Here is a 27,698-nt window from a genome sequence, read left to right as displayed (position 1 = left end):
ATCCCTCAGGGATTCAGAACTGGAGAGGCAAAAATGCCAAGAGCAAGACTGTATTCTAAATTAAACTCTTTCCTCAAGATGGACAGTGCTTGTGTCCATTGCAGCTGTGGGAGAAATCTTCTCTTAAATGCCTTGATTATAATGTCTTCTGTAAAATAGAGATGATGACCTTTGGTGACTGTTCTTTTACTAAAACAATATCATACGAGCCCACGTGTTTTTCTAAAAGCTGTCTACGCTGTCATTCAGAACGTGTTCAACGTTTGTCTATGCCACCTACCATCTTTAAGTCCCCTTGGGGGTCTCCAGGCACAATGGTATTACTGTTCCTTTCCATTGGGCTGAAATAATCTGTACTCCTAAAGGCACTGTTATGTTTCTTGAATGCACGACTTAGTTCTCCTTTGAATCCTTTCAGCACTCCATTTTCGTCAACTTGTATGAAGTTGGATGCTACTTTGACACCTGGGTGATAAACTCCATCCTGACAGACACCTTCCTCAAGCATAGCACTGATACCAGCCAGAAATATGAACATGGGGGTACTGTGCTGTTGAAGTTTACTGAAGAGATTCTCGTATCCTTCTCTGGGTATAAGATCAGAGTGTGCCACAGTGTCTTTAAGTTTGACTTTTAGTATGTCCGTGTCAACAGGCAAACCATGAGGTTGAGTAGACCACTCTACCATGTAAGGGACCTTCTCTTCCACAGTGAGAACAGGATCCGCTTCACTAGTGTAATACTGTTCCTTTAGCAGCAGCAACTTTCGTCCACACTCCCCTGGAACGGTTTACAGCTGTCAATGGTATTATATATGATGGGCATCTTGTCCCATTGTAGGAAAACCTACTTAGTGTCATATCAACATCTGTTCTCATCTGAGGTTTGGCACTTTCTCCTTTAGTGAGACCACAGATAATCTCTTCTGCTATTGCAGGGTTCTTGATATGAATACGCTTTTCTGAAATTCTGGCATCATCTCAATGATCTTGGTCTTGAGGTCTGACTTTCTCTCCAGAGTGACTATGTACTGGGTCGGCACCACACCCACCACCACACCTGCCACTGCTGTGCACATGACATCACTGAACTGGGCACTGTGTCCACCAGTGCCAGGACCTCTGGGTCCAAGGACAGGCGGGCCTGCACCTGACAAGCCCCAGAGGGTATGAACCCAAGGGCACAGCCACATGCCTCAAATTCTTGTCGTTGATGTTGTTTCTGTTGTTATTTGTTTGTTTGTTTCCTCCAAAAAAGGATTTCTCTGCATAACAGCCCTGGCTATCCTGGAACTCACAGAAGTGCCCTTGCTGTTGCCTCCCAAGTGTTGGGATTAAAGGTGTACACCACTGCCCAGCATCTTTTGTTCATTTATTTTTTGGTTTTATTTAATGAGTGTGGGCGTTTTGCCTGTATGTATGCTGTGTGCCATATGCATGTCTGGTGTCTGAGAAGGCCAGGAGAAGATGTTGGATTCCCTGGGATCCAGTTGTGGATGTTAGTGAGCCACGATGTAGGTGCTAGAAATTAAACCTAGGGCCTCTGGAAGAGCAGCCAGGGCTCTCACCTACAGAGTCACATTTCTAGCCTTCTTTTAACTTTTTAAACATTTTTACTTGATGTGTGTGGGTTTACTGCCTGAATGTATTTCTATGCATCATGAGTGTGCCTGGTGCTGGAGGAGGCCAGAAGAGGGTATTGGATCCCCTGGGACTGGAGTTAAATGAGAATTGAACACAAGTTCTCTGGAAGAGTAGACAGTGCTCTTAATCACTGATCTATCTCTCTAGCCCCCAAGACCTGCTTTTAAGGGTAAAAAAGATTTTTTTTAATTATACATAGATATGGGTCTGCATTTGGGTATGTGCACGTGAGTGCACGCACCTGTAGAAGCTAAAGGCATTGGATCCCCAGGAGCAGAACTATAGACAACTGTGAGCTGCCTGATGTGGGTTCAGGGAAACAAACTCAGGTCCTCTGGATCAGCAGCAAGTGCTCTTAACCACTGAGCCATCTCTCCAGCCCCCAGGGCTTGCTTTTTTAAGGCTGCCTTTTAAAATACACATTCTGGGGCTGGAGAGATGGCTCAGCGGTTAAGAGCACCCAACTACTCTTCCAGAGGTCCTGAGTTCAATTCCCAGCAACCACATGGTGGCTCACAACCATCTGTAAAGAGATCTGATGCCCTCTTCTGGTGTGTCTGAAGACAACTACAGTGTACTTATATATAATAAATGAATAAATCTTTAAAAAAAAAAAAGAGCATTGACTACAATTCCTAGCAACCACAAACCACATGGTGGCTCACAACCATCTGTAAAGAGATCCGATGCCCTCTTCTGGTGTGTCTGAAGAGAGCGACAGTGTACTCCTATATATAAAATAAATAAATAATTAAAAAACACATTCTGGGAATGTGTACAAGAAATCATATGCCCTTTAGAGTATGTACCAGGATAACCTCGTGTAGGGGCCCTTCTGAGATTTGAGGTCTATGGTGGTTTGAATAGGTATGACCCTCATAAACTCATGTGTTTGAATGCTTGGACCACAGGGAGTGACGCGCTTAGGAGATGTGGCCTTGCTGGAGGAAGTGTGTCACTGTGGTGGTGGGCATTGCGGTTTCAAATGGTCAAGTTTTGCCCAGTGTGACCCATAGTCTCCTGCTGCCTGCAGATCAAGGTGTAGATCAAGATCAACTACCTGTCCAGCACCATGTCTGTCTGCAAGCCACCATGCTTCGTGCCATGATGATAATGGACTAAACCTCTGAAATGGTAAGCCCGCCCCAATTAAATGGCTTTTTTATGAGTTGCTGTGGTCATGGTGTCTCTTCACAGCAATAAAACCCTAACTAAGACAAGGGCCTTGTATTGGTAACTACTGGGACTGGGAGGTGGGTCTGTGGATGTTCATAACCCATTCTATCTTTCCCTTTCCTTCTCACCTTCCATTCCCAATCACATATCAAATGTGTATGAATGCTCATGGGATTCTTCCTGTATGAGCTTGCATGTTCCATAATATATGAAAAAGCTATTTGGATGCCAGTGTAGTGGCTGGGACTAGCAATGGGATCTAGACTCCCCTGGGACAAGCAAAGCCATCATGCTCTCAGGCTTGCTTTGAGAACAGGAATGGATGGCCAGATAGGAAACCCATGTTCAACCAAATTTTGTCTTCAAGCTGCACAGAAGGGGCAGGGGACACACCACTCTACCATCACAGTATTTCCTGTGACTCAAGCCTACAACATCCAGCAGGGAGCCATTACTGTCCCTCTCCTTGAAGCGGCCCAGGAGACCTAATGTCACTACACCAGATGTTTTCTGTAGCAGCAGGAAACAGGCCAACGCTTACTGAATCCTAAGCAAACCTAAGAGCCTACCTCATTGTGACACTTCCTGCAAACTTGGAGCTTACCAACAACTCCTGAGACTTCATGACGGAGACAGTTTCACAGCTGCACAGCTTCCAATTGGTCCTCCTCTTCTACCAACAGAAGTCACACTCACTCCCCACAATTGCTGCTGACCTTTATTTACTGCCACCGTGTTTTGTTGTCCCCAAGCTTGAAGCCATTACTCATCGTTTTGATGATGAACAATGCTTCATCACCATTCCATTCCTGAGACTAGATTTATTCTAGAAATTCACAATTGATTTAACAAAGGGAAACCTCATTTTTGTTTAGTTTTTGTTTGTTTTGAGATAGGGTCTCACCATGTTACCTTGGCTGACCTAGAACTCTCTTTATAGACCAATCTAGGCATAAACTCACAGAATTCTCTGCCTGCCTCTGCCTCTGGAACTCTAGGGTTAAACGCATGTACAACCATGTTCAACAAATGAAAATCTTATGATTTTCTACTTATTTGATTATTAGGATAAGCACAATACTCATTCATTCATTCATTCACTAAACTTCTTAGCAACCACCTCCAGAAAGGATCCCTAATAATCTGGAAACGGTGACTAAACTCTTAATGCCAATACCTCTTAGCTTGGAAGCATCTCCTTCGAGCAAGCTAGGAGATGGAGGAAACTGTTGTGCAATTCTAGCCATCTGTCCCAGAAAGCTGCTAATAAGGTAAACATGGGACAAACCCCAGAGCTATCTGCCAGAGCAGGTGTCCCTATCGTTGTTCAAAATCAGGTTTGTTCAGAATAGAGATGAACTCATGGCTCTTCTCATAAAGTTTCAAAGAGGACACCCTTGAATGTTTAGGGGGAATGTTTTGGCTATGTGGTTTAGCTTTTTTTCTTTTTCTTTTTCTTTTCTTTTATTATTTTTTTTGGGGGGGGAAGGAAAGGTGGTTTAGCTTCCTAAAGCACACACGTTACAAACGTGAAGACATTTCTTCCCCTCATTTGTCCTCCTGTGAAACTTCGCTTCTCTCTACTATCAACCATCTCTATTTAATGCATGATTTTTTCTTTTTTTCTTATTTATTTATTTATTTATTTATTTATTTATTTATTTATTTATTTTTTCAGAGCTGGGGACCGAACCCAGGGCCTTGCGCTTGCTAGGCAAGCGCTCTACCACTGAGCTAAATCCCCAACCCCCCATGATTTTTTCTTAATAACACAATTAAATACAATGTAGGATGCAATGTGACAATAAAACACACACACACACACACACACACACACACACACACACACAGTACTTTCTTAAAGGGAAAATGAGTTATCAGACCCTAGAGTCATCTGAATAACATCCTTCACAATATCCACAATATTTCAGGAAAATGGCGGTCCATTTAGTCAAGGCTTCCCTGGAACACCACCAGATTGAGAGCTGGAGGAGACTGGGAGACAAAGAAGCCAGCAGGCTCCGCTGAAGTATGCTCACCCGCCCTCCAATAAGGAAGAGATGGCACTGTCCTTAAATGCCTGTCCTATGACCTTGTCTACTGTGTATCTGTGCAGAAAAGCTAGGAGGAGATGGTGCCCTCCAGATCCCCTACCTCATCCAGGATCTCAGTCGGATCTGAAGAGTCCCTTCAAGAAACACCAACAGCACTGACCAGGCTCTACCTTCTGAGTGGTCCATAGCAAGTACCCATGCCCTCAGGTCACTATGTTGGAGGTCTTAGACCAGCCCCCAGATTCATACCCAGAGGGGACAAAGCTGATAGGGGTAGCCAGTCCCAGCTCTGTTTGGAAGCTAATGGGTGCGTGAGCCCTGGTTCCCTCCCTGGAGGTGACCATGGTCTTAAGGACCTCGAGGCTTTTTCCAGAACTCATCCAGTACTCTGGCCACCCATACCCACCCAACTTATCCATCAGGTCTCCATAATGGGACAGATGAGACACTTATGTTTGATGGAGTTGACTGGGACCGCTGAGCATAGCCCAGTCCTTCCCCTCCTCCCAAGCAGAACATCCTAACCCAGGGCCATCCATCACTGTGAAATTCCTGGTCCTCCCTTCATGAACACACAACCTCAGACCTCTGCAGCCAGGTTCTTCCTCTCCAGCTTGAAGGCTGGAAGGAGGGGCCTTGTCAGTGGTACTGGGCGTGACTCCAGGGGACCTTTGTGAGCCCTCCACACACTCCAGCTAAAGTCTCCAGACTGTGGCCAAAGCCTGCTATGGAAATAGCCACAGGTTTTATCAGTGCTGGTTGTCAGGTACCCGAAGAGCCTCGATCTTGCGTGATAGGGTTGAGACTCCATTAGGGGCAGTGGGACAGAACAGCTCAGATGATCTGCTTTCTTTCCTCAGATAAAGGTAGAATAAAGGTACAAGTCCAGATTCCTAAACAAGTCCACCATTTTTCTAAGGCACATCAGGATTACAGGGACAGCTGGCACTCAGAGTAATTCTTTTGGGACCTTTGCAGGCCTCGCCTCCTACTGCACCCACAATGGAGGTTTGAGGCACTCAACCCTCAGTTTCTTCTCTTTATTGGTTGGACACCTGCTGGCAGGAGGCTAGGCTTTGGTCCCTGCTGCCTGCTGCCACCAGCCTTCAGTCTCCCCAGCAGGCTCCTTTCAAAGCTCAGAAGGTGCTGCCTGGCAGCCACCCTTCCTCTGAGGCATGGTGCCAGCGTTCATCACCTCCCCTACTCTCATGCCCAGTCAGCATTTTGCCTCTAGCTCCTTGAACGACGTATACTCTAAACAAATAATAATGGGGTAAAACCTAAATCACGTAGAAGTTTCCGTTTGGTCACAACGCACATTTAGTTGAAGTGGCGGTAATTTCTAAGTGTCTTCCTAACAGTCCGATTATCTCATCTGTATTTTAACGTCATCTTATGGAATTTGTTTGCTTATGCCAGTTCAATCGAGCCTCTCTGAAGTCCTTGGTGTAGGGGCAGAGTGAATACAAGGAGCACACCCACCCCAGAAGTACTTTGTCGACTGCTTTGTACGAAATAGGAAGATCTGCTTTTGTCTGTTCCAAGGACTATATGAAGTTGTGTTTTCCTTCAGACACGGACATGGTTTTAGGAAGGTTTAAAATATCTGTTATATCTATAAATAGGCTCCAGTCATCAAGTATATCGTATAACAGGGGAAAAAAAACCCAAAACTCTAAAACGAAAGGTCAAGAAGTTACCAGGAGCATCGGCGGCGGGCGGAACTGCGGCGCAGCCCTGAGCCTAATCAAGAGGTTAGGACTTGGTTCCATGCTCTAAGACAAGTAGTACATGCCATAAGCCGCGACCGGCCCAGCCAGGATCCCAGGAACAGCGTTGCCGCCGAAAGTGGCCGCGGAGCTGTGCAGCTGGGTGCCCAGTGGGAAGGGCAGGGTAAATGCCGCCGGCAGTAGTGGCTTGGCAGTCAGCTTCAGCTTCTCCAGCTCGGCCTCCTGCAGCCGCTTGGCCTTGGCTCGGCGATTCTGAAACCAGATCTTGACCTGAGTTTCAGTGAGGCTCAAGCTGTTGGAGAACTCGGCGCGCTCGGCAATGGACAAGTATTGCTTCTGGTGAAACTTGCGCTCCAGAGCCAGCAGCTGCGCGGTGGTGAAGGGTGTTCGTGGTTTGCGATTGGTTTTGTGTTTGCGAAGGGTGCAGGGTGGAGGGCTGGGGGCACCTGAAAGGAAAGAGAAGCACAAGGCGAGCGCTCAAACGCGGGCTGCACAACCCTATTCCGACGTTCTCCCATGCTTACAAAGGAAAGTTGGTGCTCCTTGGCTCCGTGACTGCTCCGCTCAGAGTAACGATGTCTCCAAAGCCACGTGGATATGCAAACCAAGGAAGCAGGAAAGTGGAGAGGGCGTCCTAGACTTAAGTCTGCTCTCCCACCCCGTGATCTTGCACCCCAAGTAAACTGGGGACTAGCTACTTGGAAAAAGCTAAGCTGGGGCTGGAGGCGGTGCAATAACTGAGGAGGAGTCAGGGCTCCAAACAGACCAGTTAGCTGTCGCGGGCATAAGCAAAATGGGCAAGGGGTGCAGAGTGTGAGCGACCGCGAGCGGAAAAGGATTTAGAGTGTTTGTTATGGGCTGTGGACCTCGCCCAAGAAGAGACCTGGACCTGGCTGTTGGTCCTGTGTTCCCACCGCCAGTCGCTCTTGGACTGAACCCGTTAGTGCCTAGTAATTAAGGTTCGAGCAACAGCGCATACCTACCCACCCACCCACGTTAGATTTTCGAGCTTGACAGCGCGGTCGCTTTTCAGGGCCTGGGACCCGGAGACTGAGCACTTACGTGGGGGGCATGAGTGCGCGACCGGTGGGGGCCAGGCTCCAGGCTTCGAGGCGCCGGGCGGCCTCTCCTCCCCCAGCTCCCCAGACTCGGAGCCCCTTACGCGCTCAGCCTCCAGCAGTGACTCGACGCTGAAGGGAAGTGGTCCCTGCTCTATGTGGCCCCCGCCGCGAGCTTCGAGCCCCGCCGCGTTCATGTTGAGTGTCGCCCGGGCCATGCATGGGATAGCGGGTGCGGGCTAGCCGCCCGGCTGAAACGCGTAAAACCCAACGGCGGTTTATTTTGCCAGGACCCTGGGTTCCGTGGCTCTTGGGCTCCTCCGCACCCTATAAAAAGGTGGCACTGCTTTCATGCACCGCTACCCAATGGTTTTCAGCTGATGTGCGGGCCTCAGTGCGGGTTGGATTCAGTGCTTTCAGGGGCGGGACCGATAGAGAGGGGCGGGGCCTCTGCCTGGGAACTGAGTGCCCTGAGACCTGGGGTAGCATTGTCGTGCTCACATCAGGCTTTCGTGACCTACTGCCGTCTGTGGGAGCGTCTGTGGGAGCGCTTATCGAGCTACACCAGCGGGAAAGGCTGAAGGGACTCTCATCTTGGGTAGAGACAGCCCCAGCCTTCTGGCGTGGAGGAATGGACTGCGCGCAAGTGCACGTGGTGTAGCCACGTCCAGGCATCAGTTCTTGATCTTGCTAGGACCGTGAGCCTCAGCGCTTAGGCAGAGCGCAGCTATGGGCTCGTGCCTTCTACAGTGATATTTAATGAGGCTGATCAGTTGTTCTTGCTGCGTTCGTGGCTCGCGCGTATTTTAGTCTGCACCCTGGGGTTCACCAAAACGTCTCTGCCACTGATCTCTTGAGGTCCAGTTTTGGCGTCTTTAGTTTCGCTTTGGTCTCTCTTTGGGCTCCTGGAGCCTCCAAACATTTTCTGGGCCATAAGCAACTTCAAGGGTTGAGCTTGTGTCCCAGCTTGAGCCAGGAACCGGCCAGAAAGAGAGGTCCTGGGTCCCAAGGGCAGAAGCCAAGAGAAGAGTTAGACCTCTTATGCTCCTTAGAGAAAGTTGAAGTCAACAACTGGATTCGCTGGTGCAGATTCGTGAAAGACTGTCAGAGAAAGGCCAGAGACATTCTCTGGTGATGGTGCAGTCTTCCCCAGAGCAGACAACCTCTTGAAAGCGCTTGGGAAGTAAAACCAAAAAAAAAAAAAAAAAAAAAAAAAAAAAAAAAAACCAAAAAAAAAAAAAACCCAAACAAACAAACAAAAAAAAACGGCCCAGCTGAGGATCCTCTTGGTTAGGAGGGGTGGATCTGAGTCCCTAGCTCCTGGTATGTTTTCCTCCAAATCGCATGGTTTACAAACAAACAAGCAAACAAACAAACAATGTTCTTTTATGTTGCGAAGCAAACTGTGGCGCTGTGGGAAGAAACCAGGGCTTTTATTTTAGAATTCATCGGAGATTGATTTAGGAAATGAAGAGCGTAAACCCAGCGATCTAAATCTCTCTCTAAATTTGGTTTAGACAGTCAAAAGTACTTAAATGAACTACAGCTTTGGGACTCAGTCTAACTGTTGAGCTCAGGCATAGAAATTAATTAAAAAGTTTTTCTTCCTGTAAATTTCGAAGCTGCTCAAACGGGCTAGCAGAAGGTTTCAGACTGTCTAGGCCTAGCGTCTGTTTAATTCTTCCTATATTCCCAGACTGACCAGACCGCTGCTGTTTTGGAAGGCAGCAATACTCACATTATGCTACCAGCACTTGCCTGCTGCTCTCTAATGTAACAAAGATGCTCTGAGTTGATGGATGATAATTGCTTCATCAAAACACTGGCAGGGATGCACAAAGAAGATAAACACACAAAGGAATAAAAGACAACTTGCTTGGGCCTGAGCTATGTTCCCAAAGCTCTGACTGGGAGGAAGCAAGAGTCTGTACTTAGGTCTGGCCCAAGGAAAGGGAAAGGAGCAGGTCCACTGGGCAGGGTCCTTCCTGCTAACCAGGGTACACTCTGACCTTAAGTTCTCACCCTCCCCCACTTCCTAGAGGGATGCTGATGTCAGTTCTGAGCAGCTCTGCCCAGTGCAAGCCAGACTGGCTACCGACTGGTAAAAGTACCAGCTTGGAGGAGGAGAGAAGCAGAAAGAGAGATTCAGAACAGAGGCAGGAAGGAGGGAAGGTGAGGAGGGATCTCTTCCAGTAGACACGGAGACCTAAACCTCAGTACAGCACAAACAAGTCCCCCACAGGATATCTGCAGTTCTCTCTCTCCCATCCCATACACAAACGACCTGACTAGAAAAGAGCTTGGGTTACAGGATAGGAGTGGTGAGATGAGAAGGAATCTTCTCTGCCAACATAGTAGATTTTCATGTGGGAATTGAAGTCCCTTCTCCACAGGGAGGCATCATTGTCTCTGGCCAGTGGAAGGGATGCAGATGCCTGTAAGAACCACACTTCCCAGCAGTATGTTTTGTATGCACACGTATGCACTTATAATAGGGTGCCTGAGCACAGCCATATCCCAGCTGTGCCCAGGAATGCCGGCAAGCCCTCTAGGCTCCCCTTTCCTCTCCTAGTAAACACTCTCACCATTTCAGGGGTGCAGTTTCCTTCCTGTGTTGGGGTTCCTCTGGATGCTGACTTTGGAAAGAAAGAATTCATGAGTGTAAACAGTATGGATCAGAAGGGCTTTCTAGGGAAGTGAGATTTCTGACAAAGAGCTTGCTGTAAGGGTTGTACAGACCTGTAGCACTTGACAGGGTTACAGAAGTGCTCCTTCCACGTGCCGCAGACAAAAATAGCAGTTTGATGCTGCAGTCCTGCATGCATATTAGGTCCACATCAGATGATCCAATCTGTATGGTGAAAGTGACATCACACCACTAAGGACTCGCCCCCTTTGGACATCAGTGGCTTGTGTCCAGTCCTTGATGGAATCAACCCTGCATGGCTTTTTTTTCTTCCCACTACCTTGTACACTAGTCATATGTAGTCATCAGTTTGTGGACTATGGGACCATTTCTGGGCGGTCCTTGTTGTCCAGGCAGCTGACTCTCATGCCTCATTACAGGGTAGAGACATTTGTTCCTACTTCTTCCAAAAGTCTTGGTTACCAGACCCTGCAAATCCCTAAGGAAAAGTCAAGTGGGAAGCCAGCAATCTGTGCCTTCTAAGTCATTGCTGTTGGTTGTAGCCCTGGATGGTGCCACTTCATAGCAAGAGTCATGCAGTCCCTAAGGGTTATATTTATTGGAGATTTCCTTCACAGCTTGTTGAAATTTTGCTCCACACACAAAGGGGTATTTTACCTAGAACTTTGGAAGACAGAGATCAGTTCAGAGGCACTCTGGCAGCTAGACGGTGTGATTAGGAACTCACTGGAATTTGAGGCACATTAGTTAGGAGCTGAAATGCACAGATAAACCATAGGACAATAAGGAACTGGGGTTCGCAAGATCATGCCATGAAAGATGGATTTCTAAGAAATAAGGGTTGGGGACCAAAGAATTTATTGAAGATGCCAACGACCTGGGACAGAGCAGACTGATGCCTTTTAGATCTTGGGGAGGTGAAGATATTTATGTGTCAGGAGCAACGAAGATCAGTAAACCTTTCCCCTGACGCTGAGTCCACTACTCTGCTGTTAACCGAAGGGAGCAAATTCCTTGTACGGAGTTCTCTTGAGGTCAGAATGGTTCAGCTTTGAGTTGAGTCTGTAGTTAAGAATTGATTCCCGGGGTTGGGGATTTAGCTCAGTGGTAGAGCACTTGCCTAGCACGCGCAAGGCCCTGGGTTCAGTCCCCAGCTCCGAAAAAAAGAAAAGAAAAAAAAAAAAGAATTGATTCCCATGATTAGATCAGAAAACAAACAAGATCGCAGAAATGTAGACAATTCCTGGGAACCAGAAAGGGAAACAGGAGAAAAGCAAGATGGAGCCATCGGTGGCCACAGCTCCCTCTCTGGCCCAAAGGAGGGCTGTGAAGGATCAAGGCACAGGAGACTCTTTAGTTCACCCCAGTCACTATTCTGAGACTGAGATTGACAGGAGCTGTGGGTCTTCAGGGTAGGGCCTGTTGGGTGCATCCTGAAGGCTAGGGCTTGACCTTTAGTTTCAGGTCGATTTCGTTCAAACTTTATTCAGGATATGTTTCCTTGCTTCTGCATGCTTGTGATTTTTGGTTTGGCTTTGTATTGAGACACCATCTCCTTACATATCTCTGGCTGTCCTGAAACTCTCTACGTAGATCAGACTGGCCTGAGACTCGGAGAGTTTTCCCTGCTTCTGCCTCCTGAGCGCTGGGGTTAAAGGCATTGGCCGTAGCATCTGGCACTTGTGATTTCTGTTTTGTTTTGTTGTTGTTCGATGTTATGTGAATCACATTGTGGGGTACTGGACATTTTTGTTTATCTAAGTGGTTGTTTTAATTCAACACACTTATTAAGGCTTGTGTTCTTCTAGAGGTCAGAAATCCATTGTTGTCCCGACTCCGTGTAGAGAGTGGCAGCTTGGAGACAATCTAAATAAAAGTCTAAGCAACACCTCAAGCATTAATTCACAGGATATTTCGAAATAAATAGTTCTGAAAGGTGTCTATTCTCTAGGATGCCCTATGGTGTCACGTATGCAAAGGCATCAGACATGAACACTACCTTCCAGCAAAACTCCTAGTGGAGGAACTTCAGTCAGCAACGAGTACCTCAACAGCCCCTTAAGACAGGTTATCAAGTTCACTTACTGGTTATACTGACTTGTTATTTATTTATTCATCATATAGTTTTTTCATACAACACATGAAAGAAAAAAGTCTCCTCTGGCAATTCCTCCCAGATAGCAATCTCCTTACTCACCCAACTTCATGTTCTTTCTCCCTCTCAGCAAAACAAAACAAAACAAAACAAAACCAGGAAAAACAACAAAGCACCCAAAGCCAAAACTCAAGACTTAAACGAAGAAAATCAGTAAGGGAGAAAAAAATGCTGAAACCAAATAGAAGCAGCACAAAACCACTTGTGTTGGCCAGCTACTCTTGGGCATGAGGCCTGCCCTGGGGTGAGGTAGATATTATACTCCATTGGAGAATTCCTATTCCCAACAAGTATGAATGGCAAACAGCTCCTTGGTAAGGCCTGGTACTTTAAGTCTACTTTCCCTTTCCAGTGCTGGGATTTTTGTCTGGTTTGAAGCAGTACCAGTCTTGTGCATGCTGTCGGAGCCTCTGTGAGTGCCTATGTGTATCACTCTGGTTGTATCTGGAAGACCCTGTTTCCTTGGAGTCATCCACTACTTCTGGGTCTTACAGTCTTTCTGTCTCCTCTTCTGCCTATATTCCTGAGCTTTGAAGAGAGGGGTTTGATAAAGGGATTCTAGTTAAGGCTGAGTATTCCAAAATCCCTCTCTGCACAGTGTCTAATTGTGGATCTCTTTGTTAATTAATATCTACTGGAAGAAGATGCTTCTCCGATGCAGGCGGAGCGATGGTCTTTTCTATGGGTGTAGCAATAGGTCATTAGGAGACATTTTGTTGCTATGTCCCTTTAGTAGAATAGTAATAGTAGGTCTCCCCCTGGGTCTATGTCCTACCCAGTCTCAGGTCTTAGCCACATTACCAGTGTCATATATGGGTTTCATCATATGGAGTAGGCCTTAAATCCAATCTTAAAGTGTTCGGTTATTGCCATAACAACTGTGCCACTACTGCATATTTGGTTTTTTTGAGATGAGTTCTCTCTCTGTAGATCATGATGACCGTAAATTCATAGTTTTCAGCCTGCCGTTGCCTCCTGAGCTCTTAGATTAAAGGCATGAACTACCATGACCAGTGCCTCATTTACTCTTAAAAACTTAGTTTGCTATTATTGTGTGTACGATTGGGAATTAGCATTTGCCAGGGCCTAGAGATGGAGGTCAGAGGAGGATTTCTTGGAGTCAGTTCTTTGCTCCCATCTTGTATGTATTCTTGTGATCAACCTTTGGCTGCCGGTGCCTTTACCCACACTGTGCCTTCTTGCCACATACTGCCTCACCTCCATTCATTTTCTTTTTAAAAAATTTTTCAGTTTTATTTTATAAAAATTTTAAAGATTTTGCTTTTTTTGTGGTTTAAACACATTCTATAGTGGGGGCGAGTAGATATACAAAGTAATTTTATAGTTGGCAGTGTGGGCCTTCATACTGTGTTCTCAGGTCTGGTCTGTATTTTTTTTGTTTGTAACAAAAAATCTCTCTGTGCAGCCTTGGTTGATGTCTTAGTCATTGTTCTGTTGCTGTGAAGAGACTCAATGATCAAGGGAACTTATTGGGTTGAGGATAAAGGAAAATATTGAATTGAGCTTGCTTACCATTTCAGGGGCTTAGTCCATTATCATCATGGCAGGGAGCATGGCAGCAGGCAGACATGGTGCTGGAGAAAGGAGAGAGAGAGAGAGAGAGAGAGAGAGAGAGAGAGAGAGAGAGAGAGAGAGAGAGAGAGATGCCTGGCCTAGGCTTTTAAAATCTCAACGCCCACCCACAGTGACACATTTCCTCCAACAAGGCCACACCTCCTGATCCTTTTCAAATAGTGCCACTTCCTGATGACTAAGCATTCAAATATGGGAGGAGTGGAGATTTTTATTTAAACTACTATAGCTGACCTGGAACTTGCTATGTAGACCTGGTCTTGAACTGCCAGAAAAACCCCCACTTTTACCTGTGCTGCAATCAAACACCTGTGTTACTGTGGCCATCTTAGTATTCTTGAGTTCTGTTCTGGGGCAGTCACGTCCTTTGAAAGCACACTGGTCGTTTCAGATCTTCCTTTCAAGATTTCTCATACAGAGCTGCAACAGTGCTTGACCTTGACCAGAGCTGGTTGTCCTCCAACTGAGGCCAGGCCCTCTGTATGTTCTGCCCGTAGCCCCTAGACCCCACTAGGCCTGGGAAGTATTGTGGGAAGACCACTTTCCTACAGTGTAGCTCAGCTTTCTGTCACTAGGACAAATACCCAAAAATACCAAAAAGCTAGGGCTTCCAAAGTTTCAGACAATAGCCACTTGTCCCTGTTGTTTCTGGGCCTGACAGAACATTATGGTGGGCAGCTCGTGGTGGAGCAGAGCTGCTCGCTTTGTGAGCAAAGAGGGAGAGGAGTGAAGTGTCAGAGTCAAGACACCTCTTTCAAGGGCACCATCCCCATACAGAGAGTGTACAACCTCCCAGTAGTACCACAGGTTCGGTAAATGAGCCTTTAGTGTTATGGAGATTTTAGGGTCAAAACCTAGGCTCTGGAAGCCCCAGCAAACTAGACTTGGCCATGAATGCCTGGAGACAAGTAATAGTGAGAAGCAAAGAAAGGGGATTCATTCAGGGTGGCTACTTTCCTCACCGTCACATTAACAGTAATAATTGTTAGGGAGAGGGAAGTCTTCAAGGGTCAGAGCTGCCTTTGAGTGGTGCAAGGAGCTCCAAAAAAAATGCAGCTTTCGTGAGTCCTCATCTATCCTGGGGTGGGTTTGTCAGTGGTGCAGCTTCCTTTGAGTCATCAACACTCCTAGAAGTAACCCCTTCCTCATGTAAGTAACTCTAGATTGAAATAGTTCCTTTGGCCTGCCTGTCCCCCCCGCCCCGCCATGCCCCTTTTGGTGTGAATAGACATTTGTCCCCATCTGCTTGGTGCTGGGGTAGGTATGGATTGCACAGTGCCAGCTCAGCAGGTGTGACGGGACCCCAGAGGCTTTAGGATGGGAGAGCTGATTGCCCCAGCTATCTGGTTCCTGGAATCAGCTAATCACTAGAGGTTGGACAGCCTTTCTTGTGCTCTGTGACTCTAACTTCTGGACAGCCAGGCCTGGGAGTCTGTCTAGGCTGTTGGGCTCGAGCGAATACTCCAGGTATTTTCAGATTGTCTAACTCTCGCTGGGCCCGTTCTTGCACACAGATAATGCAAATTATCAGGGTTATTCTTGGGTCTGTAAGCCCAAAGAGAAGTTGTTTTTATGAGGCATTGCAAAAACAAACAAACAAACAAACAAACACGTTGTGATCAGGGCTTGAAAAAAAAATGGAAACAAGGACATATTTGTGTCCTAATAGATGACAGTCCCACCCCTAACCTCTGATAAGTAGAAGGTTTTGAGGCTAGGACTAGGATAACAGGTTAGGACAGCCCTGGAGATGGGTCCCAGAGGAGATTCCCTTACCTGGAGAGAAGTAGTGTTGCCTTCCCCAGTGATGGGGAGGAAGAGCATGCATCCCCTAGTGAGATGAACAACACAGATCTTCCCATTCCTGGACCCCCAAAGTTCCCATAACCTATAGCCCTCAGGTTGATTTTAACTCTACCCTTCTCCTGACTCCTTGAATCTCAAGAGCAGAATCATGAGGACTGCAAAGGATTACCTCAAACCCTCCACCAGTTGCACAGACCCAGTAGTGAGCACACAGGTGTGCCGGGCATCAAAACCTGGAGTTAGATGGGCATGAGAGCTCCCAGGCTGAAGGCCAGGGAGGTGGCGCTGTTTACAGAAAATTCCGTAGCATCCTGGAAGAGGTTGGTTCGTCCTATGGGCTAAAGGTAAGGGTACTTGTGGTCAGAAGTGGGAATGAAAGCAGGACTCTTGAGTTAGAGATATCCCAGGCTCCGTTTTCTAGGTGCTGTGGGTCCCTCCCTTGCCTACGTGTGAGTGAGGGGTGCTCTTAGGTCAGCTCAGAACGGAGTGAAGAGGGGTCAGAGGACACCCTTTTCATTCAGCCTTCTCACTGTCAAGGGAGCTCTCCAGCTCACCCGGTCCTCAGGAGGTTCCCCAGCCCCTCCCCGGCCTGTTATGGAGAGGTTAGGGGGGGGGGTTGGTGGTGGACAGTTCTTGTCCCTCCCACAGGCAGTTCCATTAGCCAGCACGCCCTAAGATCTTCGGCTCCCCTTCTAGCCACGTAGAGAGAATCCCTGTGGCCGCCTCACCCTGCCACCTCGCTGGCATCTGTAACCGAGTTTTTGTCGCGATGCGCTGGCCGCCGCGCCCCCAGCGGCGTCCAGATGTTGTGAGCCTGGGGCTCCTTTAATCACTGCCCGGCGGCTGCGGGCGCTTTGTTCCGGGTTCGGCAGGATTCTCCCAGGCGGCCCCGCCGCGCAGGGCACTGTTCAAAGGGCCTGGATAAACAGGCGGTACACTGCGCGGACAAAGCACGGCCGTCTCCGGCGGGGCGGGACCTGGGGAATCCGCGCCGTCAGCCGCCAGGCGCTTTGTGCGCCGCTTAATGAGCTGGAAAATACAATTGGCTTCCCCGGCTGTGAAAATCGTTTCAAGGACCGCGGCGTCACTTGGCTGCTGGGAGACCCCGGAATTGATCTCCTTTGTCCCCAGGGCCCCAGCATATCCTTGCAGGGGCGGCGACCAGGCTATGCCTCTTGCAGAAAAACCCAAGCGGACTCTTAAGTGTGAGGGGACCCAGGATTGCAAGCTTGAAACTCGAACTAGACCTCGGTGCAGCTCTCTGGCCGGCCTCATTCTCTGTGGCCTTCAGCTCCTGGGTGTAGACACCCAGAGGTGGCATCTGCTTAGTTAACCCTGACCAAAAGCCCCCGGGCGACATTGGCTACTCTAACTCTACGAGCACAAATACAAGAAGCACGCTACAGCTTTCAGACCCAGAAGCAGGTGGCTTTGCCTTACAGCGATTGTTTTCAAACCAGGGCCAGGTTAGAGGGTTCAGTATGTTAACAGACTGCTGAGCAAGATAAAAAGTGTCCGACGTTTTTGCGTCCATTTTTCTCACATTTTTTTTTCAGGCCGACCCATTGGGCTGCAGATGCTAATAAAGAGGCCAGAGCAGTCAGCACCAAGCCCGGAACAGTCACTGAGGAAGTGAACAGAGGGCAGTGTGTGCATAAGGCATCTGCTTCTTATTCCCGCTTCACTTCCACTCTCTCAACTCACCTACCCCTTCCCTGCCTAAGTTTGAAGATTGGTGACCTTGGGGTTTTGGTTCAGAGGCGCTACCAAAAGGATGGAGGTATCTTCATGCAGAACAGGATGTCTGGTTGTTCTCTCCTAAGACCTGGAGTTCAGAGCTAAAACACTAGAGTCTCATTCCTGGAGTTTCCCAAAGCCCAGAGAAACTGGAATCAGTTTAGGAAGAGGCCTGCAAACCCAGGGAAGGGCCTCAGGAGGGAGATGGTACTGGCCTTGGGAAAACTGGACAGCCTTTTCTCTCATCCTTGTTGATGGATCCCGTGAGTCCTACACATTCCCTCAGGACCAGAGTAGGACCTCTTCAAAAGTGGGAAGAAAAGAATTTTTGCCTGAGGGCAAAGTTATTCCTTCTTGCTGGGTTCTCACACTGATACTTCAGACCCAAAGTTTAAACAAAAACAACTTTCACTATGGCCATTTTCATTCTCTGCAGAGTGGGCTCCGTTTCCTTCTCCATCCTGAGGAAAAAGTACTTTCTTCCCTATCAGCCGCCTCAAGTGGATATTATATGCCAAGAAACAAAACCTGAAGTTGGGGCTGTCTGGGAGCTCTGCACAGAATGTCCACCTAAGTTTAGACCTTGAGCAAGACAGGCAGGAAACCAGCTCCCTTCTTCAGGGCAGGCACAGATTCAGACCAGGCTATGTTTATAATTGGAGTTAGAAGAAGTGTCTACTTTGGACCCCTGCTACTCTGGGCCTCTCTGTGTCCTAAGCTGTGCACTGACTTGGTCACACGGCAAGCCCAGACCCAGCACCAGCTAAAGTCCAGTTCAAATGTCAGTTATAGCAGGATCTAAAAGGCAGGGTGAACATCATGGGGAATAGCACCAGTGGAGGCACTGGGCTGTGTAACGGAGAAGAGCATGTCTTGGTTTGTTTGCTGTTCTGAGAGAGTCTTTCTAAATAGCTCTGGCTGGTCTGATAACTTATGGCCCACTCTGGTCTTGACCTTGAAGTTATCCTCCTGCCCCAGTCTCCCAAGTGCTGCATTTCAGGTCTGTACTACCAGTCATACCAGGAATGCACTTTATAAGTAGAAAGCTTACAAGGGAGTCTTGCCAATGATCCTAGCACGCCAGAGGATCAGGAGTTGTCGGCCAACTTCAGCTGCATAGTGTGAGACCCTAAGTGGAAAGGGATAAAGAAAACATAACAAGCAGTTTTGTATGTTGTGGCCATTAAGGCCCTGCCCACCTCTCCCCTTCTTGGGTCTGGGCAGGGAGATTTATAGTGTGTAGGAAAGCAAGAGCCACTGGGTTACCACAGTTAGTCCCGCAGCCAATACAGAAAGACCTGAGCCCACTGGGGACATGTAATCCGGCTTAATCCTGTCAGCAGTCCATCCCCATCTCTGCAGGCACTAGGAGGCCACACACAGTGGATTTAGCTGATCAGAACCAGACTTTTGATCCCTGCAGACACTAAGCCCCATGGGACCCTGGGGCTCCAGCACACAGGTTTGATGCAGAGCGTGCCTGCTGACAGGCAGACGTGGGGCTTTGCCTACTTTATCTGGAGTAAAGTCGAATACACAAGGCAATAGCACTGTCTTGGCTTGGCTAAGGCTGAGCCCATATAACAGAGCAGCAGTTTCTCTAGCTATCCTTAGCTGAGCAGTCGGCACCAACAGGATGACCAGTGAACTGGAGTCTTGAAAACAAGGATATCACTGGGCATGGGGACGCACTCTTTAATCCCAGCACTTGCAGAGTGAGTTCCAGGACAGATAGGGAAACCCCATCTCTGTCTTGAGGAGGAGGAAGAAGAGGAGGAAGAGGAAGAGGAGGGGAGGGAGAGGAGGAAGAGGAGGAGAAAGAGGAAGAGGAGGAGGAAAAGGAAGAGAAGGGGAAGAAGAAGAACAGGAAGAGGAGGAAGAGAAGGAAGAGAACAAAGAGGAGGAGGAGGAGGAAACAAACAAAAACCTGGTGACTAAGGTCGTAGCCTGTACTTCTAGGAATGGCCAACTTAAAGTCATTTGGATGAGAGCTAAATGAAAGGTACCTTGCCTGTACCATCCTGGCCAGTTCATGAAGTCAGGCTACAGGGAAAGGGGATTGTGTGACCTCGTAAGGCCCATCTGCTCTGTACAGTGATCTCAAGGCAAGTTCCTTGACTTCAGGGACAGTACAAAATGAGGGCAGTCTCACAAGGAAGAAACAGCAGGGTGAAGACCTCCCTCAAAAGCTGTTTGGCAACAATAATAAAAGCGGGCAAGATGTTTGGTGTGGTCAAGGATTACCTGTGGTATAGATTCCAGCAGACTCACACGCTACAAGTGCCTAGGGTTAGATAAGGCCAGCGAGCCAAGAGAGTGATGGAAGCAGGGGCCTGGCCTGGGTGAAAACAGCTTCATTTTGTCCTGAAATGGGCATGAAGTTTTTGGATAGCTATGGTAGATGCCTAGTGAAGTTGGGCTATCATAACAATAGGGCCCTGGTCTGGCCCAAAAGATTACCTCAAATCTTTGCAACTGAAAACATTAGTCCTTTAGATCTGGCCTGCTTGGAGGGCCAGACCCAGAGCTGCTCAGCAAGATGGATCAGGTTCTCCCAGGTTGGTTCTACCAGGATTTGGAGGCCGGAGGTGAAGGGGAGGGAACGCCTAGGATACTGGACGCCTGCAGTAGAGCCCTGTGGGTTCGCGATTGGGGGCTCTCGCAACGGGCCCTTTTGTCATGCACATGAGGGCTCAGCGGCTGAGAAAGGGTCCCCTTCACTGCTGAGACACACGGAGGGCACTTTTCTTCCCTAGTTTTCGGCTTGGCACATGCCTGCTGCTTCCAAGTGGCCTCTCATTCAAAGGGCCCGGCCTCCATTCTTTGTCCCCCTAGGTGCCCGGCCCGCGGCCCCTGGCAGCTGCTGCGCGTTCAGAGGCTCTATAGAGCCGGCTCTGCAGGTGAGCTGCCGGTCAAAGGAGCTTTCAGGCGTCACCAGGGAGCGGACTTCGAGCGTGTCACCACTCGCAGCGCTGGCACAATGGCAGCGCCACTCAATGGCCACCGCCCCGCCCCTCACGCGCGTGCTTGAGGGCCGAGCTGCAGGTCGAGAGGAACGCGCCAGCCGGCGAGTCTCCCCGCCTCTCCTACTTATTCCCCCACCCCATCTCCCTTTTCCTCCCCTTTACCCCTTCATTTCCCCGATGGCCTCCCATTCATCCTCCCTCCTCCGCCTCTTCTCTTTTCTCCCTCCCTTCTCTACCTCCTAATTGCCCCTTGGAGGCGGCACCCTCGGGGCCCCGCCCTGCTCAGCACCACAGTTGTTTCACCTCCTTTTCTCCCAGTCCTTTCAACTTGTTTGAGTTCAACCGAATTGAGTTCAAGCTGGGTTAGTAGCTATGCCCAGCCCACGGCTAGAGGGGCGGGGCCCCCTCAAGGCTAGAGAAAGACTCCTTGCATAATTGTCTAGCCCAGCAGTGACCCGAGAATGTGCTGCCCTCCTCTTTTGACGGTCTTCAGGATGTAGCATTTGTTGTACTAACGGGAAGAGCAAGGTCCTAATGAGATCTAAGGCGTTGGAGGTTGCATCGGGAGTCCTTGGGAGCGGGAGCCCATAGTCCTGCCCTAAGAGTGGAGGGGATGACTCCAGAAGGGACCCTTGGGGTCAGAGACTCTGCCCCAGCTGGTCCTAGAGCAGCCAGGTTAGAAAATAAACCACTTCCTTTATATCATCTGTTCCACCTGAGTGCCTCTCAAGGGGGCAGAAACGAATTCATGTACATTACATAATTCCAGGAGGTCCTCGGTGTGGAGCAGAGTGTAGCAGGTAGACAGTGTTCAACAAATGTTTGTCAAAGTTGCTGTGGACAGTGCAGGCTCAGTGCATGCTAGCCTGGGCTACTTGCTGCCTGTTCAGGCTTTTAGGAAAACAAAGGACAGAGAGGGACCGAAAGGCACAACACTAACCATCACTCGTGTCCTGAGATGGCTGAGGTGTACCTGGGGCTGGGCCGGAACCATGCGGGCATGGGACGTCTGTCCTGTGTAGGCAGTCAAGGCTGCCAACCCTACTCCCTGTTCCGGAGTCCACCATACTCGACACTTTCCTAGTTATCCCAGCTTCCTTCTCAGGACACCCCATGTCACAGGATCTGCCCCTTGCTCTCGCTCTGCCTTTTGTTGACTTCTGTGTGTCCAAGACTAGCCTTTGGCTAAAGACGTGTGAGACCAGGATGGTGGACACCAACCTCTCTATTCTGCATAAGCCCGCGCTCCTGTCATGAGATGACTCCTGAACTCAGCCTTATGTACTGAAACCCCTGCACATTGAGAGTCTACATAGAGATGGTCACAGTCAACCTTTTCAATCCTTTGAAAAAAAATGGCATTTGGGGAGGCCTGAGTTTGTTCTCAGCTGAATACTCCCACTGGGTGAGACAGGTCAGGTTTCCTCCCACAGAAGCAAGCTTGTGTCATTTTCAGTGTTGTCATTCACTATGCACGATCCCTCACTTTTCCAGTCTCAGTCTGGCGATTGAAACCTCAGTTAAGTGTTATTTACTGGACGTCTAGATTCAGCGCCACCTCCTGGACATAGACTAAATTGCACTTCTTCAGCAGAGTGCTTCTGCCTGTGCTGCTGTCCGTGAACACACTTGTTTTGCACACACACACACACACACACACACACACACACACACACACACACACACACACACGCTTATAATAAAAACCTGGAGCCTCATACAAAATGCTCACCCCAAGTATGAATTATGTGTTTTGAGGGTGCAGACTATATAATGTCCAAGCAAAGCTTAATTTTCTGGTGCCTGCAGGGGAGGTATGGGACAAGATGAGGAAGAAAGAGGATCGAGGATTCCTCTAGCTCCTGCTAGTGTCATTACAGATGCACTTGACCCTGACCCCCAAGCTCCACCAAGGCAGGACTTAATTTTTTAACCTATTTATTCTATGCATTTGGATATTTTGTCTACATCTGTGTCTGTGCAGCATTTTTGTGCCTGATGCCAGATGAGGACAGGAGATCCCCTGAGACTGAAGCCACAGATGGTTGTGAACTGCGTAGTGGGTCCTGGGAATTGAACTCTGTTCCTCAGGAAGAACAGCAGGCAGAGCTCTTAACCACTGAGATCTCGCTCTAGCCCCTTCAAGGAAGGAACTTGGATGTGAGTGGTAGACATGGAGACCCCTTCCCTGGACCTCCAGTTTTTACACATTTCCAAGAACAGTTGAAGAGTGATTTCCAAAGATAAGCAAATGCTGCTTTATGACATTGACACTAAGCCAGCCCTCTACCACTGGAATGGACCCCTAACCCAAAGATCAGCCAAATCTGAAGTTCCACACTGGACAGGGATTCTCAGTACACATCAGGTTGCAACCTTGTTGCGAGGCTGCTGGGGGCTTGTAAGGGGGCTCAGTGTCATCAGCATCTTGTGGTTAAGATTACACAGGGAGGCTCTTCTTTAAGAGGACAGCATCAGGCAGGGTGTGAGGAGTGGGAGAGGGAGAGTTTGCATTAGGCAACAGCTTTGGCCTGGTCTGTTCTTGTGTGTAATAAGCTGAGGCCCTGTAAAGCCTGGGACTCCTGACCAGGAGCTCGTGATGGTGAGCACTGATGTTCCCCATAGGTCACGTTGAGATTTTCCAGGGACTCAAGTCCCTGATCTCTGAGATGTGCAAAGCAAATCCTCGGTCCAGGTACCTACCAAGAGGGACCTCAAGGAGCTATGAGGTAACTAACGACTTCCCAGCCTTCTAGAGCATACTAGATTCCATGGGGCTCCACCTGGTCCTCAGACCTGCTTCCCTTTCCAGCAATCATAGCTTTGGCAAGGACCAGAGAGAGCACATACTTGAGTGTTGGCTCCTCCAGAGAACAGGCCTTTCATATATACCAGGGCAAGATCCAGGGATAGCATAACAGGCACCCAGGACATTGAAGGGTAGATCCCATACTATGTGGGAGGTGCCTGCCCTGGCCACAGTTCCATTCCAGAACACAGGCATTCCATGGCCTTCTGGAACTCTCTGATTCCAGGCTCAGCACCAGGATATGTGAGGAAAGAGGCTTGGCTGCTTCTGTGCTGCCTACATAAGCATAGGCACACTCTAACATATGTACACACTCAGGGAGGTGTGCACCTGCATGCACATACATACATGTACTCACATACAAACATGCACACACATGCCTCTGTATCTCCTCTGGCCAGTCAGAGACAACAATGGCATTCCTGTGCCTGCAGTCAAAGCCTCGTAGCCAGGACACAGGACAGGCAGACACACAAAAAGGACACAACAAAGGTCTGTCACTTTGAAGGACCAAGGTTTTTGTAAAGTCATAAAATAACACATCTGTATAAATAAAGGGGAAATATGTAAAGCAAGCCATTTTATGCTGCCGTTGATCTTCCATTTGGGCTGTGAGTAGCTCCAGGAGGCACTGTCTCTTTCTGCTGGTGACGAGGACAGCAATGTGCCCTGTCTCTGTAAGCAGAAACCCTGGCAGGCTCTTCCTCAACTCCAACTAACAGCTTTGCCTATGGCTGTGTCCTGCAGGTCTGCGTCTCCTGAACCTTGGATTCATGGACTCACTGCACAGCCCTGGACCAGCCCATGTGCACCCCCCGATGCACCATACTGGAGCATGTGGGAAGGATGCTGAGGGGGAGACATGGGCTTCTCAGACCCACCCCCATCCACAGAAGACCCATCACACCAAGTCTCCAAAAAGTATCTCTTGCTGCTGGGCTTGCAGACTTTGGGATGCTGGGACAGATGAAAGTACATCACCAGGCAACTGGCCACCAGGTTCTCCTGCATGGTCAAGGCGGTCATGATCAACCATCCCACTGCTCAGGTCAGGTAGGTGCCAAGTCCTCCTCAGTGGTTCCTCAATTGTCCAGTTAGCGGATTTCTCATGAAGAAGGTACTGTAGGCTCAGGCTACCATGTCATTATTAGACTACAGGCCTGACTCTGTAGAGTGATCTGAGCCCAGTACACAGGATCCAGGTCCTTATGGGACGTCCCAGCACTCCTCACCTAGAGGACCTTCAAGCTCTGTCCTGTTTACCAGGCTGGACTTTGTTCAGCTCCTATGATTAACTGAGTCTCCCCATGGATGAGAAGGATAGACCAGAGCCTTTCTTACCACATTCTTCCCTGATGCCAGGAAGGTATCATCCTAACTTGTTCAGGCAATGAATATAAGTTGCAGGACTGGTAGGGCCCTTCAGTAGGTCAGAAAGACCTTTGGAATTCTGTAAGAAACTATAACCCTCGAAGGGTTGCTGACAGTTACCTTCTCTTATCCATCAGGTGACACAGGGGTTGTAAAGTGTGTATCCTTAGTGGGCAGGGCCCAAGTGACATCAGGAGCTCAAGAGAATTGTTCTGTATCAAATGACCCCTTACTCACAAGAAGGTACTAAGCCTGATGCCCACTTCTGTAGCCACCAGCTTCCAAAGAATTAAAGTTTTTAGGTCAGGTCTTGAGGGTATACAGTTCCTATATATAGCACAGCTGGCCAAGTGTGTCCCTGTCTATCTGATCCCCAGCTGATGCCAAGGAGTGAGACTCACATTGCTGGCTTAGGAGATTCTCCTGGATCCAGCCCCATGGTTCTGTGGCATGCTTTGAGAAAAGCCATCAGACAGCTCTAACCATTCAGGAAGGCCTGGGACAGCTGTCATTTTCTGCTCCTCTCCAAAGGGTTTCTGTCTTAGGTGAACACAAACTCTTTAAAACTGGAGGGGGGAGAGAGGTGCACAATATTGGATCATAGACTCCCTGGGAGAAGAGAATGTCTCAGCTTTAGCTTTCAAAAAAAAAGGACTTATAAAGTCTTAGGTGTATAGACGTCCTGTCAACATGTAGGTCTCTGCACTACAGATACCTGTGGAGGCCAGAAGAGGGCATCAGATCCTTTGGGAATGAAGTTACAAATGGTCGTGATGAAGTTACAAACATGTGGGTGCAGGAAATTGAACCTGGATCCTATGGGAGAGTAGCTATTGCTCTTAACCACTGAGCTACCTTTCCAGCCCACAGCCTTAGCTTTTCACGTCCATGAAGCTACAACACTATGGAGTCATGGGGGTAGTTATAGGGTGGGGGTCATTCTAGAATCACAAGTGTTGAGAACATGAAGGCCATTCCTTGTGCCCATGGTCGCCAGTAATGTTGAGCATGCAGGATTGCCTTTTCAGTGCAAAAAAAAAAAAAAAAAAAAAAGTAAAACCCGTTCTTCTGTCCACGAAGCTGGGAATTAGAGGTGACTAATAGCCTGATGATCTGTGTTGTCTGTTGGACTAAACCATATCAACCTTCCACAAACAGGACCAGAGGTGGCTAACAGCCCAAATGACCTCCTTGCTATCTGTATGACCCAGAGCGTTTCAGAGCCTTCCCTTAGGCCCTGTCCAGGTAGCCTATCTCTAGAACCCATCTTGGAAGAGATGACATGTACCCTGAGCTGAGTTTCGATGTAATTACAGTTCTTTGTACACCAGGGGAAACTTTTCTCCCAAATTATACTGTGTTTAAATTTGTTGGCAATAAACTGTCCCGCATCAGACTTCCTGAGGTTTGATCCAGGTTGACAAAGTCAATTTGAACCAAATTTTCATTCTCACCTCTTCGCGGATTAATGACTGACTTTACACCCCCGCAGGGAACCTCACACAGGGAATCCCATTCAAGCCACAAGGCAGTTGAAAGTCCACAGTGTAGTGACTGAAAATCAATGAGGCCTTGTGCTATGACCTGGGAGGCCACTCCCATGCTACACCCTTCCTAAAATATCCCATCTGGAGGAAGCTGCCATGCTTCCTCTATAATATGATCCAAAGTGTGAGAGTACTAAGTTTACAGGTATTACAGCTGTGTGAGACCCTGAGATATGTGTGGCTAGGGGCCAGTGTGGAGTCTTGAGACTGATTCTCAGGAAGGGGTAGCCAGCTGCGGGGGTTGCCTACAGGCTGCGGTTCTGCCTGCTTCAGCCATTTTGATTACCTAGGTGGTGTCTGTACCGAGGTTAAACATGAGGGCCTAGGCAGTTTGCTGGGAGAACCATAAGGAGCTTTTATGTGAACATAGCTTCTCAACTTGCCTTGGTCGAAATAACTTTAAATTAGGTCTCACAAGCCTCTCTTTAAAGTGTGTGTTCTAGAATGAAGGTTAGTAGGAACTGTTTTTTTTTCTTGATGGAGAAAGGAGTCATGAACAGGGGAAGGGAGGCTGGAATAAGTCAGAGGTTCTGTATTGAACTTGAGGTGTCAGTATGAACCCATGAAAGGTTGGGGGGAGGGGTGTGTGTGTGTGTGTGTGTGTGTGTGTGTGTGTGTGCATTGTCCGAAGGTAGAGGTTGGGTATCTTCCTCAATTGCCCTACATTCATATATACATGCATACACACATACATTAATTCTCAAGATAGGCTCTCACACTAAACTAGGGGTTGTCAATTTGACTAGATGGGTTGGCCAGCAAGGTCCAGGGACCCTCCTGTCTCAGTCTCAAATGCTGCTGAGCCCAGTTGTTTTTATTTTTAGCAAGGGTTGGGGATCATGCTTGTATGGCAGTCACTTTAACTGAGCTATCTTCCCAGGCCCCATGGAGATTTTTATGTGTGTCCGTGCCTGTGCATGCGCAGAAGCAGGGAGATACAGGGTGTGTTTCTCCACTGGGCAACAGGCCCAGTGCCCACATCTCCCAGCATCAAATCTTCTCCAAGTCCCAGTGTCATGGATGTAGCGCTAGCTCTCATCCGAGACTTCGAGTTCCACATTAGGTCGTGGGGCTCCTGCACACCTCAGGCTCTGATGCAGGGCTATACCACTCTTAATGCTAAGAAGCCTTAATGCCTCGTGTGATAGCCCTGGACTTCCTGCTTAGAATTTCTCTGGCCTCTGGGAAACCCAAGTTCTGTCATGATCCTCATAGCTGAGGTGTCAAGGCCCAAGACAGAAGTGATCAGAAAAGAGGCACCAGGGTGAGCTGGAGTCATGTAGAAGCAAGGGTTATTTGTGGAGGGGAAGAGAGGGGAACAAAGGACTCTGGAAAGTAGACAATTTGCCTCCTGGCTAACTCCTGAAGGGAAATAGCTAGGGAAGGAAATGAAGAGGCAGCCCTCC

General features: G+C 48.5%; 1 protein-coding gene and 1 pseudogene across 2 annotated transcripts; both read right to left on the bottom strand.

The window, feature by feature from the left end:
• Positions 1-136: 136 nt before the first annotated feature.
• Positions 137-1,051, bottom strand: LOC116893867 (annotated as a pseudogene).
• A 4,566-nt stretch (positions 1,052-5,617) lies between these two features.
• On the bottom strand, positions 5,618-7,894 carry Ventx (VENT homeobox). 2 transcript variants are annotated; one of them, XM_032895586.1, is made up of 2 exons: positions 7,666-7,894; positions 5,618-7,049 (listed from the first exon to the last, which is right to left on the bottom strand). In XM_032895586.1, exons 1-2 carry the CDS (start codon positions 7,877-7,879, stop codon positions 6,649-6,651), a joined length of 615 nt encoding a protein of 204 aa, XP_032751477.1. In that variant the 5' UTR covers positions 7,880-7,894; the 3' UTR covers positions 5,618-6,648. The 2 variants fall into 2 exon arrangements, with proteins under 2 accessions (XP_032751477.1, XP_032751476.1); XM_032895585.1 differs by having other exon boundaries at positions 7,595-7,879.
• Positions 7,895-27,698: the final 19,804 nt, after the last annotated feature.

This window comes from Rattus rattus, chromosome 2, assembly GCF_011064425.1.
Source record: "Rattus rattus isolate New Zealand chromosome 2, Rrattus_CSIRO_v1, whole genome shotgun sequence".
In the NCBI taxonomy this organism is placed as follows: Eukaryota; Metazoa; Chordata; class Mammalia; order Rodentia; family Muridae; genus Rattus; species Rattus rattus.
The sequence above is the reverse complement of the archived record's forward strand: the minus strand, read 5'-3'. Positions and strand labels throughout refer to the sequence as shown.